This window comes from Nicotiana tabacum, chromosome 23, assembly GCF_000715075.1.
Source record: "Nicotiana tabacum cultivar K326 chromosome 23, ASM71507v2, whole genome shotgun sequence".
Lineage (NCBI taxonomy): Eukaryota > Viridiplantae > Streptophyta > Magnoliopsida > Solanales > Solanaceae > Nicotiana > Nicotiana tabacum.
In genome coordinates, this window is record NC_134102.1 from 137286114 (window position 1) to 137306757 (window position 20644).

The 20644-nt window shown below is 34.7% G+C and overlaps 2 protein-coding genes across 2 annotated transcripts; both read right to left on the reverse strand.

Annotated features, from left to right (window-relative positions):
* Positions 1 to 3750: 3750 nt before the first annotated feature.
* On the reverse strand, positions 3751 to 5984 carry LOC142177405 (uncharacterized). The gene is made up of 4 exons (XM_075245895.1): positions 5852 to 5984; positions 5408 to 5538; positions 5204 to 5221; positions 3751 to 4752 (listed from the first exon to the last, which is right to left on the reverse strand). Exons 1-4 carry the CDS (start codon positions 5982 to 5984, stop codon positions 3751 to 3753), a joined length of 1284 nt encoding a protein of 427 aa, XP_075101996.1.
* A 5920-nt stretch (positions 5985 to 11904) lies between these two features.
* Positions 11905 to 19375, reverse strand: LOC107825102 (protein PAM71, chloroplastic). The gene is made up of 13 exons (XM_075246418.1): positions 19136 to 19375; positions 17895 to 17952; positions 17225 to 17515; positions 16449 to 16502; positions 16223 to 16284; positions 15591 to 15659; positions 15217 to 15268; positions 15050 to 15124; positions 14333 to 14462; positions 13806 to 13876; positions 13271 to 13318; positions 12093 to 12155; positions 11905 to 11997 (listed from the first exon to the last, which is right to left on the reverse strand). Exons 1-13 carry the CDS (start codon positions 19240 to 19242, stop codon positions 11983 to 11985), a joined length of 1095 nt encoding a protein of 364 aa, XP_075102519.1. The 5' UTR covers positions 19243 to 19375; the 3' UTR covers positions 11905 to 11982.
* Between the last annotated feature and the right edge of the window lie 1269 nt (positions 19376 to 20644).

Below are 20644 nucleotides of genomic sequence, written 5' to 3' on the forward strand. Positions count from 1 at the left end.
ATGGACCCCACAGCTTCCAATTATGACACCCTCTGGTCCCCACCCCACGATAGAGCCGTCCGATGCATGAAACATTTCACATTCACGTAGGATTCCGTTCCGGAGAAGAATCGCAGTTTAAAGGATATGATAAACAACCTATCATAACACAATTATTAATAACTGCTTCAACGACTCGAACTTTTGACCTACAAGTCACACGAATACAACTTATGCCGTTACCCATACTATAATGTACTAGTAGAAATTTTAAGTCATTGATTATGAAAATTTTATGTTATAGACGTACATGCACTTGGATTTCTAAAATAATTTCTGTTTTATCCTCTCTTATTATTATGCTTTTTGACTTCAACATACTCGTTTAAGGCTCATTAATATGCTTCGATTGAGTTTGATTCTTCTTATATCACCTTAATATTTTTCTATATCTACTTATTTTGCAGGGCATGCAGTAATTCAATTTGTACGAACCTAAAATGATTAAAGCACTATCACTAAAAATTATTCAATCCCCATGCTGATATAATAATATAAGTACTAACTACTAACAATTTCGAAGAAATTTGTAATTAAAATCCGAATAAAATCTAGATGCAATATTGTCCGATAAAATTGCTCGCAGTTTCACCTTCGTCTTTATTTCACGACGGATTAAAAAGAAAGAGGGATATGATTAAACAAATTTAATTTTTAAAATGTTCTAAATTTGTTGGGTGAGCTAAACACTGATGAAAGCTTGTGACTAGTGAAAGTGAAGTGGGGTCTGACTCCTTTAATTTTTATCACAATAAATATTGACTTTTCTCTATAGTATCAAAACATATGGAGGACATATAAACACCAAATCTATCTTTAAAAAGAAAATAAAGAGATCGATGCCAAGAAAATATCCAAGGAGACATCCTTTTCCTAAATCCTTTTCGGATATTCTTTTTGAAACCATTTTAAGAAATTGAAAATGGAAAAAAACTGAGCTACTTTTAAGATTTAAGATATATACGGTCAGACCTCTCTATAACAACATACTTATATAACAACACTTCACTATAAAAGTTAAGCTTTTCCGAAATCAATTTTTATGTTATGTTATAATATATGTTCTCTGTAACAACACTTCGCTATAACATCCAAAAATATTTGAAACAAATGATGTTGTTATAGAGAGGTTTGACTATATACCGTATAATTTTTTTTTTTACGTTGTCGGTAAACGTTTTCTCTTCTTTTATTGGATAACGTAAATTATCACTTTAATTCCTCATTTTTAGATAATGTCTTCTAAAATTTTGACCTTGAAAATATCCCTTTATGTGCCAATTTTCAATGAGAAAATGACACTGTATAGCCGCTCTAAAAATAATAGCCGAAAAATGTATAATTTATATATATATATATACATTTCTGAATGTTATGTACAAAAAATATATAAATTTTATACACTTTTTGGTTACCGAATATAAATAATTTCTGGCTCGGGCTAAAAGTGTTATTTGCCCACTTTTTTTCTAAACAAAAGGGAGGAGAACGTGGAAAAAGAGAACAAATCATATGCTATATAACAGTTGAATTATTCTAAAATTGAATTTATTTTATACTATGGTGTATAGAATCATAAATTCAGAAAGAAGACCAACCCCTTCCATTTTATTCTTTTATGCCCTTCGCGTATGAACCATCCAATGTTGGCACATTTTCAGTATTCGTTTCCTTCAATGGCCATACCCATACTTTAGCAAATGAAACTTAATTATGAAGGTTTTAGGCAAACAAACATTTATCTAGCTCTTAATTTTGAAGCAGACATAAATGTCGGTCTTCTCTTTAAATCATTCTATATTACCACTTAATTCTAGAAAATAAGAAGAAAGTTCCTGAAATATGTTCATGTATAGTTAAATTTCTCTATAACAACCTCGTTTATGTCGAAATGTGAGCTTGAAGCTCAACTGATCTGAGCCCTAATCTAGGCAGAGGAGAAGAACGAGAGAACTTTTTAGAGAGAGAAATATTGAGCAAAGTGTATTTTTTGAAAATGAATTGACTTAAGCCTTTTTTGTTACACTGTACATGTATATATGTATTTCTACTTTGACAGGTGTCCACACCTATAACTACCATCTAACATTACAAACCAACTAAACTCTTCTTACATAAATAATCCTTTCACTAATTATGCTTATCTAACTAATTCTCAAGTAATTCATTTCTCAACACTCCCTCTCAAGCTAGTAGGTGCAAAAATATTTAGCACTCCCAGCTTGATGTCTTAACAGAGATTTCGTTAATGTCAGCCCGATGCTCTTCAGAACAAATGTGTTATGTCTCCACTAGTCCTTGTTGAATCTTTTTCCTTATGAAGTGACAATCGATTTCGATGTGCTTTGCCCTCTCATGATACACTGGATTTGCTGCTATGTGTAAGACTGCTTTGTTGTCACAGTACAGACTTACTGGCCTTTTTATCTCTATTCCCAGCTCTTTGAATAGCCCTGTCACCCAAACAAGTTCTGCGGCTGTTGAAGCCATACTTCTATACTCTGCTTCTGCAGAACTTCTGGAAATTGTGTTCTGTTTCTTTGATTTCCAAGAAATAAGTGAATCTCCATGCTTGATGATGAATCCTGTTGCTGACTTCCTAGTGTTTGGACATGCCCAATCAACATCACAGTATGCTATCAAGCTATTTTCCTTCTTGCTACTCATGAGTATTCCCAATCCAGGTTCTCTTTTGATATACCTGACAATCCTTAGGGTTGCTTCCCAGTGTGATCTCTTGGGATTTTGCATAAATTGACTAAGTGTCTGCACTGCAAAGGCAATATCCTGCCTAGTGAGAGTCAAATACAAAAGTTTCCCTATCAGCTTTTGGTGCTTTCCCTTATCTTCCATCAATTCATTATTTACCTCTCCCTGCAAGTCTCCTAACTCTTTATTTGTCAACTTCTGATTGAATTCAAGTGGTGTCCAAGCAGGTTTAGATGCACTTAGTCCCAGCTCTGTAATGAGCTCAAGTGCATATTTCCTCTGGTTCATAACAATCCCTCTGTGAGATCTAGCAAATTCTATACCCAGGAAATATTTTAATTCACCTAGGTCCTTCATTTTGAACACCTGTTGCAGCCCCCTTTTAGTTGATTCAATCAACTCCAAACTGTTGCATGTCACCAGCATGTCATCCACATACACTAGAATCACAACTATGTTAACATCTTGCCTCTTGGTGAATAATGAATGATCTAAACTGCTCTGAGTAAAATCATGTGTGATCAAGGCATCTGTGAGTTTGATATTCCATTGAGTGCTCGCTTGTTTCAGTCCATATAGAGATTTTGCAAGCATGCATACCATGCCTGTAGACTCCCCCTGGCTTGCAAAACCTTCAGGTAGTGACATGTACACTTCATCATGCAAATTTCCTTGCAAGAAAGCATTAAACACATTCATTTGATGAATGTGCCAACCCTCAGAAACTGCTATTGAGATGATTGTCCTGATAGTGATAATTTTTACCACGTGTAAAAAGGTCTCATGGTAGTCTAAACCCTCTTGTTGGTTGTAACCTTTAGCTACCAACCTTGCCTTATATCTTTCCACATCTCCATTAGCCTTGTACTTGATTTTGAATACCCATTTGCAACCAATAGGGACCTTGCCTATTGGAAGTGGTACCAACTCCGAGGTCTTATTATATTCAATTGCTTGTATTTCTGCTCTCATTGCTTCTACCCATCTTAGGTCATCAGTTGCCTATTTAAAAGAACTTGGTTCATGAGCAGATATAAAGAGTGCCAAGGATTGGCGATATTGGGGCTTCAGAGTACTATAATCAATATAGCTACTCATGGCATGTGGAATCTCTGACTTAGGCTTCATAGGATTAACAATATAATCTGTCCTCCAAGCAGGATTTATTTTGGGTCTATCTGACCTCCTCAACTGTTCATCATGAGATGACTGAACTTCAGCTAGTACATGCTCTTCTTGTGGTAAATCTAGATCAACTGAGGAGTTGTTATCAGTGGAAAAGGTGTCACGAAACACTGGGATTTCAACTGTTGCCTCATGCTCATCAAAGTTATCTTCTGTTGTAGGCAACCCTGCCGTCTCAGTAGCTTGATCTAGATTGACAGGAGAATCATCTTCCAGGTGTACAGCTGCAGGTGTGGTTAAGGGGAAAACAAGATTCTTTTCTGCTGCAAAAAATTGTAACTGCTTTGAGTTTTGGTGTTTAAAAGGAAAAATAGTTTCCTTAAACACTACATCCCTGTTAACAAAGAAAGAGTGATTAGTTATATCATATAATATGTAGCCTTTGCTACATTCTGAGTATCCCATCATCACAACAACTATTGCTCTTGGCTCAAATTTATCATGGGAATTCATCTTCTTTGCATAGCATAAACAACACATTGTTCTCATATGATCTAGCTTTGGCTTCTGGAGATGAAACACTTCATAGGGACTCTTCTTACCCAGCACTTGGGAGGCCATTCTATTGATCAAGTATACTGCTGTCAATACATAATGTCCCCAAAATCTTAAAGGAATTCCTCTTTGAAATCTAATAGCTCTAGATGTCTCCAATATATGCTTGTGCTTTTTTTCTGCAACCCTATTCTGTTGGGGTGTATACACACAAGTTCTCTGATGAATTATTCCAAAACTTTCAAACATTTTCTTGCATTCAGAATTTAGGAATTCACCTCCATTATCTGATCTAATAATTTTGACTACTTTATTAAACTGATTCTGCACCAATTTTAGAAAGTTCCTTAACATCATTATTACATCACTCTTCAACTTTAACAAAAACAATCATGTCATTCTGGAATGCTCATCAACCACAGTCAAGAACATTTTATTTTTATCAAATATTTGTATACTGTAGGGCACTCATACATCAATATACAACAAGTCAAAAATTCCTACAACTCTACTTGTGTTATTATTGAAAGGCAACCTAGTATGTCTAGCTAAGGGACATACAATACAATTTTCTAATATTGCTTTACAGTCATTTTGTCCCAAATTTAGAACATGTTGTAATGGTCCAACTGGTGTATGTCCAAACCTCCTGTGCCACAGTTCAATATCCTGCTCCTTTATTGTTGCTATCAAACTTGTTTTTGTAGCCTTATTATTTTTACTGAGGGATTGAGTGAGTAAGTAGAGGCCATCTCTTTCTACCAATCCCCATCACCTTTCCATTGTAAAGGTCCTGGAAGACACATAATTCAGGAAAAAACATAGCAACACATTTTAATTCTTTGGTGATTTTTGATACAGACAGTAAGTTTTACTTGAAATCAGGTATATAAAGCACATTATCGACTAACTCATCTCATGTAATCTTACAAGAACCAATGTGTGACACATGTGTTACCCCTCAATTGGGCAGGTGCACCTGCTTTATGTCAGCATTACTAACTTCTGTATAATCACTCATTAGCCCTAGATCAGAAACCATATGGTTCGTTGCTCCGGTGTCTACAATCCATTCTCTGTTGCATTCTACAAGAAAAGCTCTAATAATACCTGACATATTTGCAGAGCTGTCTGCATTGTTTTCCTTGCTCAACAACTTTAAGATTTGGTTGTATTGTTCCTCAGTAAAAAAAGCTCCTGCTATTCCTCCTGCTGTGTTATTTTTGTCTGCTCATGCCTGAAGGCTTGCTTCTCCACAGTCTTGAGATTTCCTGTCCTCCAAGGTTGCATTGTGTGCCATATTGTTGCCAATTGTTTTTCTTAAACTTGAATTCAGAGGGATATCCTATTATTTTATAACATCCATCCCTATTGTGTCCTCTTAACTTGCACAAATCACACACGAGATTGTAGTTTTTCTTGCCTCTCTGCTGATATCCAGTTTGTTGGTACCCTGCCTGATACGTAGGTTGTTGATTCCCTACTTGATATCCAGTTTTTGTGGTCATTAAGGCAGTTGCTTCTGTTCCTTCTTCAGAAACAAACGTGTTGGTCATACTTCAGTGACTTTCCCTTTCCATCAGCATATAATAGGCCTTATTAACTGGTGGAACTGGTGTCATCATCAAAATTTGACTACGAGCCTGCTCATATAATTTATTTAGTCCCATGAAAAACTGCAGGAGTCTCAGTCTCTCCATGATTGTGACAGATTCACTCGAACTTGCACAATTACATCCCATTGGGGCTAGACTTTCAAATTCTGCCCAAAGAACCCTAAGCCTCGAGAAATAGGTTGAAATTGAGCTAGTGCTGTGATTGATTATGGCAATTTCGTTATGGATTTGATAAATTCTGGAACAATCAACTTTATCAAATCGTTCATTCAAGTCGCTCCAGACCTCACTTACTTTTGAGGAGTAGACAATTCCACTAAGCAATTCTGGTGAAACACAATTCATGATCCACGATAAGACGATAGCATTACAGCATTCCCACAAATCTGCGAGATTTGGACCATAATTCTCCCTTTTGCATGTGCCTTCAATAAACCCTAACTTGTTTCGCCCTAGGAACGCGATTCTCATCTCTCGGCTCCACACGGAGTAATTTTCTAGCCCTTGCAACTATAGAGAAATCAAAATCGCTCCAGAATTATCGTTTCAGTTCAGGAACAATGGATGATTGTGACTCAACTTTTCCGTCTATGTATCATCAACCGCCATTGCTGACCTTCACCACCAAACCTTGAAAAGATTAAAATGAAGACGAGTGAGACCACATAAATGGTCGTGTGGCTTTGATACCATGTCAAAATGTGAGGTTGAAGCTCAGCTAATCTGAGCCCTAATCTGGGCAGAGGAGAAGAACAAGAGAACTTTCTAGAGAGAGAAATATTGAGCAAAGTGTATCTTTTAAAAATGAATTGACTTAAGCCTTTTTGTTACACTGTACATGTATATATGTATTTCTACTTTGACAGTTGTCCACACCTATAACTACCATCTAACATTACAAACCAACTAAACTCTTCTTACATAAATAATCCTTTCACTAATTATGTTTAACTAACTAATTCTCAAGTAACTCCTTTCTCAATAGTTTATTCCGATATTTTTTGGGTGCTATACTGAAGTGTTGTTATAAAGGGCATATATATATATATATATATATATATATATATATATATATATATATATATATATATATAACACAAAAATAAAATACTGTTATACAATTAGATTTATAGTGAATAACTATTATATAAAGATTCTATTATAGAGAGGCTTGATTGTACCACTAGTCGTTCCAATCCTATAATTTGAGACTAAAAAGGTTTCATAATAAATATGATCTTATTATCTATATATATAATTAAATAATTTTGTATATATACATATTTCTAATCGAAAGAAATCATGGAGTTTTTGTTTTGGTTACAAGAAGTGCTTCTTTGCTCGCTTGCAACTCCTCGATTTCAGAATTCAGTTGAACCAGCAAAACTTATTCTAAGTGGACCCTGTCTATAAAATTGCTCGTAGTCTCAACTTTTATTTTATTATTTTGATTAAAAAAATCATTTTATTAAGGGTCAGGAAAGTGGTGGGAAACAGCTAAGCATATATTCCGTGTTTGTATGTTTAAAATATTTGGGGGCATGAAAGCTTTTTCTTTGATCTTTTAATTTTGTCTAATCCTTCTTTTGCAACCTTTGATTTGCTTTTTCCAAATCTAGGATGAGAATTGGACAGGTTCCTTTTGTGCTCTTTTAATATATTTTTTCTTTGGGTTTCAAACAAGAATATGCCATTAAGATTCTATGCTATAGAATCCACGTGCTTTTCTATCGGTGCATGAGCCTATTTTCTTCAAACTTTCTGCACTCCATTCAAATTGCCAAATATACCCTTCTGTTGTAAGAAAAGATTTAAATATATTTTTTTATTATATTTTAGGTTCAAATATATTTTTACGATAATATTATTGGGTCAAATATACTATTCTTTTATTAAGTTTGTACAAGGTAGACATCCAATCCTACATAGCACTCATATTTGATAAGGTAGATGTTACCTTAGCACCCCTAATCTATATATAAAAGACTATAATTTTGAAATACAATATTATATCATGGTAGCAGTAATGATGGCAATAATGGTGTAGTGGAATAAAATTTAATGATGGAAAAAAAAATAGAAGGGAGGGGTAAAATATGTTAGGGGCGCTGAGGTGACAAATCATGTGACATCCACCACATCAAATGTCAGTGTCACGTAGGATTGGATATTCACTTTGAACAAATTTAATGGAGCACATTTGAACTAATAATATTACGACAAAGATATATTTAGACTTAAAATATAACTATAAATATATTTAAACCTTTTCTAATAATACAAGAATATATTTGATCATTTTTCGTTTTTTTACAATAGTGGCATATGGACGTGGCGGAATGAATTTTTCTATTGTGTTGAATTTTCCTGGCAGAATCTCTGATTCATCGTACTAGAGTGGTTCGAGAAGACGATTAGGCTTATTCTTGCTGTTTTACCATGTTTATAGACAAAGTGATTCGTTTCAAATTAATTCTTAAAGAAATTCTCTGGGAGTCTAACCTTATCCTTTCTTTTAATTGTCGGTACCGTTATGAGCGGGGAAACCGATTTCGGCAAGATGACGAGGTCAATTTGTGCATATTTTAATTATTTTATTAAATACGTGTTATTTTTTTCGTTTATTTTTACTTGACATATATATTAAAATGAGATTTTATTTTTACTTATCACTTTATACGCATATCAAGAGAAGACGATTTCTTTTTTCTGTTATATCCACAATATTTATTACTCATTTTAAATTATTTTCTCAAATCTAATAAAATATTTATTAATTAATATAAGTATCATGATAAATTATGCACTTCATTTATTATTTTCTTAAGAGGCGTGAAAAGTCAAAACGTGTCAAGTAAAAGTGAACGAAGGGAGCATCTCCCCATCATTGAATAACTTTGCTCAACAATTTTGGACAAATACGAAAAAATGGCTTAACCTTTTTTTATTATTTTTATTTTACTGCTGTTTTGAACTCTGAGCTACACTGATTTGCCATACTCCATTATTATGTACCAAAGTATTTGTTTATTGTTCATAGTGTACACTGTACAATGAAATGAAATTTCCCTTTGATTAATGTGACGGCTAAAAGAAAAAATGTGACTTTACATTGTGTTGATTAGAAGAAAACAATATAATATGAGCTTATGCGGCATACTGGTTCCTAATCGTTACATTAATTACCAATAGTTCAAACCGAAATTATATTACTAGTATGTATGTGTGAAATAACACTACAATTACCAAAACAATATATATTTTTGAACCCATAATATTTATAGTTTAATGAGTTTAAATTTAAGAATCTAAAGATCGAATCTATCAAATTTACATTGTCTGAATCCACCTATGAACGTACGAAAAAGTGCCAAAACTACCCTCAGACTATTCGATTTGGTACAAATATACCTTCCGTCCATCTATTGAGCCAAAAATACCTCTACCGTTATCTTTCTGGCTCACTTATGCCCTACGACTAACGGTCAATGCCAAATACAAAAAAAATTATTTAAGTTACACGTGACAAATTTTTATTTGTCCAATTTTAAACCATGATCCCAATTAAATAAACCCACACTTAACCCTTTTTTTTATCCAACCCCAAAATTCGACCCATCTAAAAAAATGGTCAAACTTTTGATTATTTTAACTTCTCCATCTTTTCAACTCTACCATCACCATAGCTCCACCCCCCTCCCCCCTTCCAATCCCCCTTTCCTTCATAACAACCACACTGCCACCAAAACCATGATTCTCATGTTTGCTCCATTCCTCAATTTGCAAACAATAACATCAAGAATATTATGCTAATCGAAAGGGTCTGAATAGAAAGTTCCTAATTTTTTTTTCGATTTGATGTCCTTTTTTGGTTGTAAAATTAGGATTTTGTTCGAGGAGGAGTACCTAGGTCATAATTTTTTTATTTTTTATAATAAATTACCATTTGGGTCTAACAACTTATTAAGAGTTTGCAAAATTTACAAAATTGTAAAGAAAAAGCTTGACTATTCCGGAATTTAAAGCCCATGAATTCATAATGGGTTCTTTAATTATCTTATGTGAAAAGAAAGAAAACATATTTACCATTGTAAGTGATATTTGAATGTGAAATTAAGATCTTTTGACGAACATTTTCGAAAAATGACAGCTCCAATGGTAAATGTAAAATAAAGAGGATGATAATATATGAAAAAGGACCTAAAACAACCCCTAGACTAAAAATGTGGTGACAACGTATTTTTTTACGGAGGAAGGAGACGGTGGCAACTAAGATGGTGGTAGAATTGAGATGGAGAAGTTAATTTTTTTGACAATCAAAAGTTTGGCCATTTTTTAAGGCGGCTCAAATTTTTGGGTTGGGTAAAAAAATAGATTAAGGGTGAGTTTATTTAATTAGGGTCATGGTTTAAAATTGGACCAATAAAAAGTTGTCACGTGTAATTTTTTTTTCTTTTTTTAATTTGGCATTGACCATTAATCGTAGGGGTATAAGTGAACCAAAAAGATAATGGTGTGGATATTTTCTTGGCTCAATAGGTGAACATAAGTCATATTTGTACCAATGAGGACAGTTTTCCGAGGACAGTTTGTAACATAAGTCTGAGGACAGTTTTGGCACTTTTCCGATGAACGTATGATATAAAAGGTAGTAATATTTAAAGTTTTGCCTCAGTGGAAATGGGTATTGAGCTTGTGAACAAGCTCATCATTTTCTAAAATTTCGAATTGGGACAAAAAGGTTTCGGACCTTCTTGGCGAATTAAATATACTGTAGACAAAAAGTTAGATTTGCATCGTTTATATAAAATTATCTTTACTATGATGATCTAACATCAAACGATTGTTGTGACAACTATTGTCATGGTAAGGTCAGATGGATAGGATATGTTTACCTTTAATCAGCGGTTCGAGTTCGACCAGTGGGAGTAAAAAAATTCTGGCAGAGAGCGCTTCACTATTGAATAACTTTATACATCGCGAATTCGGATTAGTCTAGGCTCCAAAGTGAATACAAAACATCATACCGAAAGCAAAAAAACTGTTGTCATAGTGAGTGCAAGTGTATTCTGGACCTACTGAAGTAAAGTAAAGCTACGTCCACCAATGGTGGGGGTAGCTGTACATTATGCTAATGGGGATTAAAAGAAAGTTATTTCAATGGAAAAGTTAAGAGGGAGAAAGATATTAGTACAACATTGTAGGAACTGATAATGGTACGTCTTGTCTCTATATTTAGATTCGACTTTTGAGTTGTGTGTAAAGGCATATATTATATTTCAGACATGAAAAAACATGGTGGTTTATTAATGGATGTTAAAGGCTGAAAAACTATTGGTTTTTGAAATTCTCTTTAACTCTAAACCATGATTTCCATCTTTGACACATGTACTACACATTCAAAGGTTGTAAAGCTTCCTGGTAATGAAATAAGATAATTGCAAGTTGCACATACTCTTTATAAAGTGTAAAAATTTTTAATTTCGTAAGTTCAATTTATAACCGACTATAGCAGCAATTACTTTATTTTTCTGTTGTTACAGGCAATGTTGACCCGATTCTCCAAATATGCTGTCGCACCCGTATCGGATCCTCCAAAACTGCACTACTTTTGAAAAATCCGACATGTACCCATCGGCATTTTTGAGGAGTCTGAGCACCATAGGTTATAGGTCGACGTAATTTGATGGTGTTAAAAATCTAAACTATCTGTGTATAAAACTTAAACTCATGATACTGGTAGTTAGTGTTTAGTCGAGAGTTGGTAAAGAAATATTCTTCTTAAGTTTTTCATTTTGTTCTGCTGGGTGTGTTTGGGGGGAGTAAGTTGACGAATAGAAAGAGTAATAAAGAAATGTTAGCAAGCAACTTAGTTTCTTCTTTTGGACAAAGAAACACAAGTGATCAAACAATTATCCTAGCTAGAATGCTCTGATTTTCATGATTTCTTCACCTGGTTGTAGCTATGGAAATAAAATCAGGTCTAAATAACAAGTACAATTTTGGTAGAAAAAAATATAGTACGAAATAATTGTTGTTTCAACTCACAATCTCAATAACTGTCACTGCTGCAAATACTAAGAAGAGAGTACCACCTATGTAGGCAATGGCCTGAAAGAAGAGATTTGTTCATCATTAACATGTGCAAAAAACATCAAACATATCAAAACTGAAACTGAGAATCTTTCGACAAAGTCATAATTTCTCAAATTTGATTACCAGAAAATATTTTGCAAGTTTTCTATCAAAAGGGAGTTATAGGCGAAAGTTATTTTCCTTAGATCAACTTAACTTTTAACTTCGTATTACTTGCTCTAGTTAGCAGTTAGACATTATTATGAATCTTTCATACACAAAACATTCATTGAAGCACTCTCGAATTTGCTAATGATATTATTAATCTTTAGCATATGTTTTCTTTTCACCAACCAATATGTAGAAAGCATTTTCCATAGAAAGTGGCTTTTGTCATGCCAAACACACTAAAAAAGGACAGCCCGGTGCACTAAGCTCTCGCTATGCACGGGTTTCGTGGAAGCCGGACCACAAAGGTCTATCGTACACAGTCTTACCCTGCATTTCTACAAGAGGCTGGCTGCCAAAAACACTAGAGAATAGAAAGTCAAAGTTTCATTTTCCCCTCCTTTTCAGAGTAATAACATTATAAACGGGACGCGACTTGCTAAGGAAAGCATTTTTCATGTCGGACCATGAAGTTGGACTTCTGCAGTCAAATGGAAGAAAATAACTAATGCAGGTTGGTAATAGGATGACCAAGACAGGAAGTTGGTTAGGCACTGTTTGTCGCGTGAGCAGGAGATTATTTAAAACTGGAAATATCTGGTTGGCAAATTTGACATAAAATACAGCTTCTATTTTACTAATTATGTAGTTAATTATTCCAAAAGCAACTCAATATAAAATATTAGTATATGAACTCTCTTGGGTTTTAACAGAGGTTGAGCAAGTGGCAGAGGTTTTTAGGCAATATAAGTACAATAACAACAGTGGAATTGAATCATTTGATAGTATTTAAATGCTTAAAAAGAAATAAACAGATAGTATCATTGTGTACTTTTTCTAAGTCAGCAATTTGAGAAGGAACATATTCTTGTTATAGTGGATTCCAGAGCAGAAATCTATAGGGTGAATTCGTTTCGAGCAGAAGATTCAGAGGATCAAATAAATGTGCCTTGTATTTAACTATTCAGATAGAGTAATCTTACCTTCTCAGACAAGAATGAACCCAGTAATGAACCTCCTAGAACAGCCAACTGCAGAGAAATTTTTACCACCAATCAATTTCCGATGTGTACAAAAATGCATTACAGACCAATACCAAAAGTAAGAAAAAGAACTAATGCACCGAATATCGATATGGTTACATTTCATTAGGAATCAGACCATGGTACTCTTATTTCCAGAAAAGGTCGCGCAAAGTAATATGATGAAGTATCAAGTTAAAGGCCTTTCTTTTTTTTTTTAAACAGTGCCGCCCGGTGCACAAAACATCTCGCGTTCACCTAGGATCCGGGGAAGGGCCGCACCCTAATGGGGTGTGATGTAGGCATCCTACCATGATGCAAACATCAGCGGCTTTTTAATAATAATTAATATTTAGCATATCATGATGACATTTCCCTTGAAATGTTATACATAAATGATTTTCAGGATACTGTTATTTGCAAAAGAAATCGCATTGTAGCTTGTACGTGATGGCTGCAAGCAGCAATAATGTTTACATTAAAGGTTTGTATTTACCAACGTTGCAACTCCATGACCGGCTAATGCGCCACCAATGACTCCAAGAGGTGAAGATGCAGCAGCAAGAGCTGAAACCAGATTATTGTGTTAGTACTTAGACCATACTTGATGTCGCTTACCAAAACTAGGAGATAATTATAAATTAATTTAACAGAGATTGGAATCCCATAAATAAAAGGATGTGTTTGCTGATTTAGCTTTCTGTGAATGTTTTCAGATTGTAAAACATCTGGATGTTTGTAAAAGAATAGACTCCTGTACGAGTTGATTCATAATATGAACAAATGGTAAAAACAATAGTTTCTGCATCGACCTGAGTATGACTAACCTAAGGGCAGCCCGGTACACTAAGCTCCCGCTATGCGCGGGGTCCGGGGAAGGGCCGGATCACAAGGATCTATTGTACGCAGCCTTACCCTACATTTCTGCAAGAGGCTGTTTCCACGGCTGTCACATGACATCAACTTTACCAGTTACGCCAAGGCTCCCCTTCTGAGGATCACAAGGATCTGAGTATGACTAACCTATTGTAGAAAAAAATGATTTGTCTCCCCATTCAGCAACAAAGACCAATGCAAATGTGCTAACGATAGTGTTTGCAGCAGCCAATATTCCAGCACCATTTCCTGAAAATTCTGAAACTGCCAGCTCCGCCTGGTCTCAAAAGCAAAGAGGCCCACAATTAGAATAAGCTCGTTGCTGATGCCAGGAACGGTTTAACTACCAATAAACATCTTATAACAAAGCGTTGATCTCTTGATCCTCATAATTTTATGTAAATTTTAACCTTATAGATCCTCGGTAACTGTTTTATGCAGTAGGTATGTGCTTCAGAAATTGACTTGTTTTGAGTCCAAGAAAGTGAAATCAAAAATAAAAACGAAGGTTCCATTTATTCAGCAAATATGTTGTTCCATGGATAAAAACATTCTATTAGACAGAAGAAAACCATAAACAATCTGTTATCTTGTAATAGATAGGAAGTTCCAAAAATACGAAGAAATAGTTCCTATTTCATCTCAGCTTGACCATGAACCAAAAGTTCAAGTTTTTAAAGCTTTCTAGCGGAGAGAAAAAGCACGAGAAACAAAAGAAGTTATTATAAGTGCTCATATTGCTGATTGTAGCCTATAAGATATAAGATGCTAAGTCAAAAGATTATCATACATGTGCACTAATTCTACTTGACATCTTAAAATTAGAACAGTACTTAATAGAAGAAGGGATGCTGATTGGATTACCTCTTTCTGTTCCTCTTCGGCTTTCATGCCATCACTGGAGGAGGCATCAAGCAAGGTTGACACTCCAAAATACACCTGTAGCAAAATTGAATTTCAACAGACACGTCAAGTTCACATGGCATAGCGTGCAAGTTATAACGTGGCTTAAATATTAGATCATGTGTTACCAGAAGGCAAACTGCAGCAATATCATCCACTGGCAAATCATTTTCACCGAACCTGCATTTATGCAGCTGAATGCATTAGGGTATAAGAGATGAACCACCCGTGATGTTTCCTTTATTTAAAGATTTGGAACATTAATCAGTTAAATGATCCAAAGGACACCGCAAAATGATGTAGTAAAAAATTGGAGGATGTTAGACTTTAAATTTTTGTAAAGTAACATGCTTATGCAATAAAATGGACCTAATACAGGAAGGTTAGTTACAATCCTCCTGCTATGAATTGTCTGAAACTATTTCTCATAATCTGCATTTTTAGTAGGTTGGTTCTCTGTCATAATCGAAATGTATAATTATACAGAGAGAGGTTGTTAAACCTGAAAGGAAGAATGTCATCGACATAGTGGAAAGTTCTTCCAAGAACAACAGATATGATTGTCATTACCCTGCAAATGACACAGACACCGTTAATATAAAGAAAACATATTCCTCTTTTGTTTGGTTAGGTGATAGAATGGGTTTCTGAATAGAGCATCTTCCAGGATATTAACAAACATGTGATGGATATGTTATACTGACCGTATTTGAGCTCTTTAAGATCTTAATTTTAACACAAGAGTCAAACGTTATAAGAAGAACTAGTCAGGAATATATATTAACTCTTGAAAAGAAAACGATGTATTCACATTTGTCAGATACAGAAGTTAGGAGGACATAGTGAATGTTGAATGATGAAATTCAATTATTTAACTTTTTAATTTCAAACTGAGATAGGCCACATGGCTTACCAATAAATGCCTATGAAGGGTGGTGATTTATATTCTCCAGATTCTCTCTGACAACTATAGTTGAATATGTAGATGCAAGATTTCATAGCTAGACCAACATTAAAACACTTGTCTATTACATAATTCTCTTTAGTGAGAATAAGCAAACTACTGTGTTAAACTTAAATAATTGAGAACAAATGATAAAAACCATCTATACATGGTGCAGAAAGATAACGTACCCAAGTGCGCCAAAAGTCCCTAAGAAAGTGACAGCAGCAGAGTTCCTAGCTGCTAAAAGAGCCTGCTCATATAAATGAATATTCAAATTAATTGTGAGAGTATAATATAACAAATTAGAAGGAGACTCTCTTTGATGACGCACATGTAAAAGCCTTTATATCATTATTTTATTCAGCCAGTAATGTCTCATCTACATATAGTTTTTGAATGATAAAATCCCCTTACAGCAATAAAGAAGGTTTTGTCTCCAAGCTCTGAAAAAAATATCAACAAGAATGCCTGCAAAATTGGAAAAAAGAAAAGTAGGTTTAGTTTTCTGGTGGAACAATTTTCCTTCACAATCTCAAATAGAGTATAATATGCGAGGGGAGGAGAAAAAGTGCAAAACAGATGATTGGTGATGCAGCTGGAAAAAGCAAGCAAAATTTGAGAGAATTAAAGGCAAGGCTCTTCCTAATCACTTTCACGTGCTAGGTGCCGAAAACAACTGATGTAATACTTGTCCGAATGTATAAAACCAAAGAAGGTGAAAGGGAAATAATATTCTGGAGAACACCTTTGCAATCAGGAACGCATTAAACATGATATTTTCAACCACAGTTACACCTCACTATATCAGAATACTCCAAATGCATATTTTTCAATATAAGGCCAGATATTCTAGCAACAAGATTCTGTTCCTTCTTTCCGCTGGCAAAGAATCAAGTATCTGAATAACTCTGAAAGCAGTTCTACAGTTTACATATGACGCAGTTACGCCAGTCATTTTTGATTCATAGGAGCAAAAGAAGAAATAAGTCTCTATTTGTTGGAACGTGATGTACATTTGTGCTATGTGTTCCATGAATGAGAATAGAATAGTTGGCAAGATACAAAAATCAACAGATGATGCATGAAATGATTTCATTGTTATTTCTTTTCGTCTCTTATTTCCTTTCTCAGGATAAGGTAAAACAGCAGCAAGATTTCAAAAATGGAAGTTGCTGGGAGATTTTCCTAACTGAAGCAAAACCTGTGCTTAAATCTCCGAGATCCCCGAAGAAAGGAAACGACTGCAAGCTAGTCGCAACCTCTGAAACAGCACTTGCTTGTTGTGTGAACAGAAGAGTGAAAAGGCCAGAAATGACAACAGATTTCAGATAATTGATCTGTGGCATGTCTAAAACTTGAAGAACAGCAATGTTTTCGTTTTTCCTCTTCGACAATGCTGATCTGTTTGAACTACTGCATTCTTTGGAACAACAAGCCGACCTTGCAATGTAGCAGCTTTTGTAATTCCTAGTCCTGACCACCTGAGAAGTATCCACAATATCGGGTCATATATCTTCAAAGTGAGACTTAAAACTTTAACTATGAGATAATGAAATGGTCAATACATACATAAGTTCTTATACAACAACAATAAACTGAGTTATCACAACGAACTAGTGCAAATGATCCGAATATACCACTTATTGTTTTGCACCACCTCCCAAGTTTAGTTCTTCTAAGCGTTCTCTCACACATAACAATATCCCGGATATACAAGTGCAACCAATCCTCACAGCAAGTTACATTCTTTTTCACCTCTTATTGTAGCAGATAAATTAATTAGGTCAAAATAATTTACAACCATGTTGGTTCTTACAGAAGGAAGTATGAACAACTCAAAATGTAGATAAAGCAAAAAACCTTTGGCAAGTCCCCAAACCATCCATGGTGCATGCAAAGGGAATGCCGCCTAGAAAACCTGCAAACAACACAATCAGGAAAAACAAAAAGAGATAGCTAAACAAAGCACAATTGTATATTTCGCAATTCCAGAAAACAGATTTACCTAAAATAAATAAATAAAAAACGCTTCAGAAGAGGTGGTTTGCACAATTCTACATGGTATCAGGGGGTGGATGCAGTGGCAGATGTAGCACTCGGACACCGGGTTCATCTGAACCCAGTACTTTCGACGCAGGACATAAATTTATATATAAAAATCCACTAAAATTGCAACAAATACTAGGTCTGGACCCATAATTTTAAGGTTGAACCCATAGAACTTAAACCATAGATCCGCCTCTTTCCACGAGGCAATGGACTAAGTTCAAATGAACCCAATCCATAAATATAAGCGTGAAAATTCACCAAAATTTCAACAAATATTAAACTCCCAAGTCCCACCCAACCAATCATTTTTAAGAACTTTAATTTTGAACTAATTAAGTTTAAATCTTGAATTCACATATCATGTATGCATATATTCTAAGTTCAAGTCTTACTGCTACCCATTAAAAATGATATTTTCATGTCTTAATGCTTAAATTTTTAGATGAGATAGAACAACCAAACAAAAATGGCTAATATTGTTTTCATAATTGAATTTTGCGGACAACCTTCTAAATGCTGACCACTAGTGGTGGCAAAATGGATAAACAAAACAGTTATACATCCATATTATCTAATCTACTAAAAAAAAATGGGTTGAATATTAGACTTTTTAAAAACGGGTCAAATATAGATAAGAATTATATTATCCACTTAGAAAATAGATAACAAACGAATAACTAGTGAGTTTAACTTTTACATTTGTAAAAACTCAAACCGGGGTTCCTCAAGTTTGGGAGACTAGTAATTTTCCCAAAAGTGATCATATAAAGTCATGTATAATATGAATATCCATATTATCCGCCGGTTAACCCATTTTCTATAAGTATTAAATATGGGTCGGGTCGGAAATTTAACCGTTTTAGCATTACCCGTTTCGACCCACCCATAACCAACCCCACCCGCCCGTTTGATACCCCTACTGATGAGCACAAACAAGAACAAAACAAGCCCAGATAATCAAGAAAATAAAATGTAGTTAAGCTGAGGTTGTAAGAATTCATGCGCAAATTTCAACAAAAAAGTAAAAGGGCAGGTAAAGAAACCGAACTTACGTGGAGAATGCAAGAGGGGAAATATTAGGGAAAGCAAAAGAAGGTGGAAAAGTAGCAGAGGACCTAAACAAAGAGCTGCTCTCAGAAGAGAGCGCTAGGCTTTGCATTCTTTGAAAATTAGAGCAGAAGAGAAAAAGAGTGATTTTTGAGGCGTTGAGAAAGATAAGACTCAAGAGAGCAGAAATGGGAGTGGACAGAACAAAGACACTTCAAGATAATAAGTTATCAAAAAGGCGCGCCAGTTTACATTTTCCTTTCTTACTCTTATCTACTATTATCCACGTAGATTTACTCTACTTTAATTAGCTTCTCATTAAAAAAAAAATCCCGAAAAAGTTATTTTTTTACTGGTTGATAATGATGGAAGTTAACTTTTTATCGAAAATAATTTTCCTCACTTATGAGCAAACGTTATTTTAACTTTTAACTTCAGGTCATGTTTGCTGAAATATGGCTAAATTTTCATGATATTTGCCATTAACATAATATCCATTATAACAAAATTTGTGGATCATGATATTTGTCATGACATAATATCCACTATTAGGCCAAGGATTTCTTGCTATAAATAGAGGAACTTCTCCTCGTTTGCAAACACACCAATTCAAGAGTTTTTCACTCTTGTCTTTCTTTCTCCTCCTTTATTTCATTATAGAGTATTTTGTAAGAGAGTGAGTGTTGGGAAACACTTGTGTGAACCCTTTCTTTGGAGTGATCTTGTGAGGTTATTCTCTTGGGGTATTTGGGACTAATTAGAGTATTTACTCTAATTTTGTACTCTTGTTGGTATAGTGAAATTGCTCCTCTCCGCTTGTGTACGTAGGTCACCTTGACCGAACCACGTTAAATTTGTGTCTTCTTTATCTTCTTTAATTGGCGTTATTATCAACTTGCATTGTCTTTGTTATTATTATAACGTTGTTTGGCTAAATTACGCACTACCCGGTAACCCGATTCTAACAAATTGGTATCAGAGCCAGATCTAACCGGGTTAGTTTAAATAGCCAAAATGACTCTAACAAAGTCTTATGTTGAGAAATTTGACCGAAGTGCAAACTTCGGAATGTGGCAATTAAAGATGGAAGCTATCCTAATTAAGGATGGCTTAGATTTGGCACTGCAAGGAAAGGAGAAGATGCCGGATAAAATGACGGACGAGAAATTTGCCGTCATAGACAAAAAGGCAAAAGCAGGTATTATTTTAAATTTTTCAAATGAGGTTTTGCGTGAAGTTGCAGCAGAAAGCTCGTCCAAAGGCATATGGAAAAAGCTTAAAACCCTATATATGAAAAGAACAGTAGAAAACAAGCTTTACCTAAAGCAAAAACTCTACACTTTTCGTATGGCTGAAGGTACCTCTATACTTACATATCTTGATACTTTTGATTCTCTTCTTATGGATTTAAGTAATATAGATGCTGAAATCAAATATGAGGATCAGGCTGTGTTATTTCTTGTTTCCTTACCCCAGTCGTTTAAACATATAAGAGATACTATGCTTTATGGAAA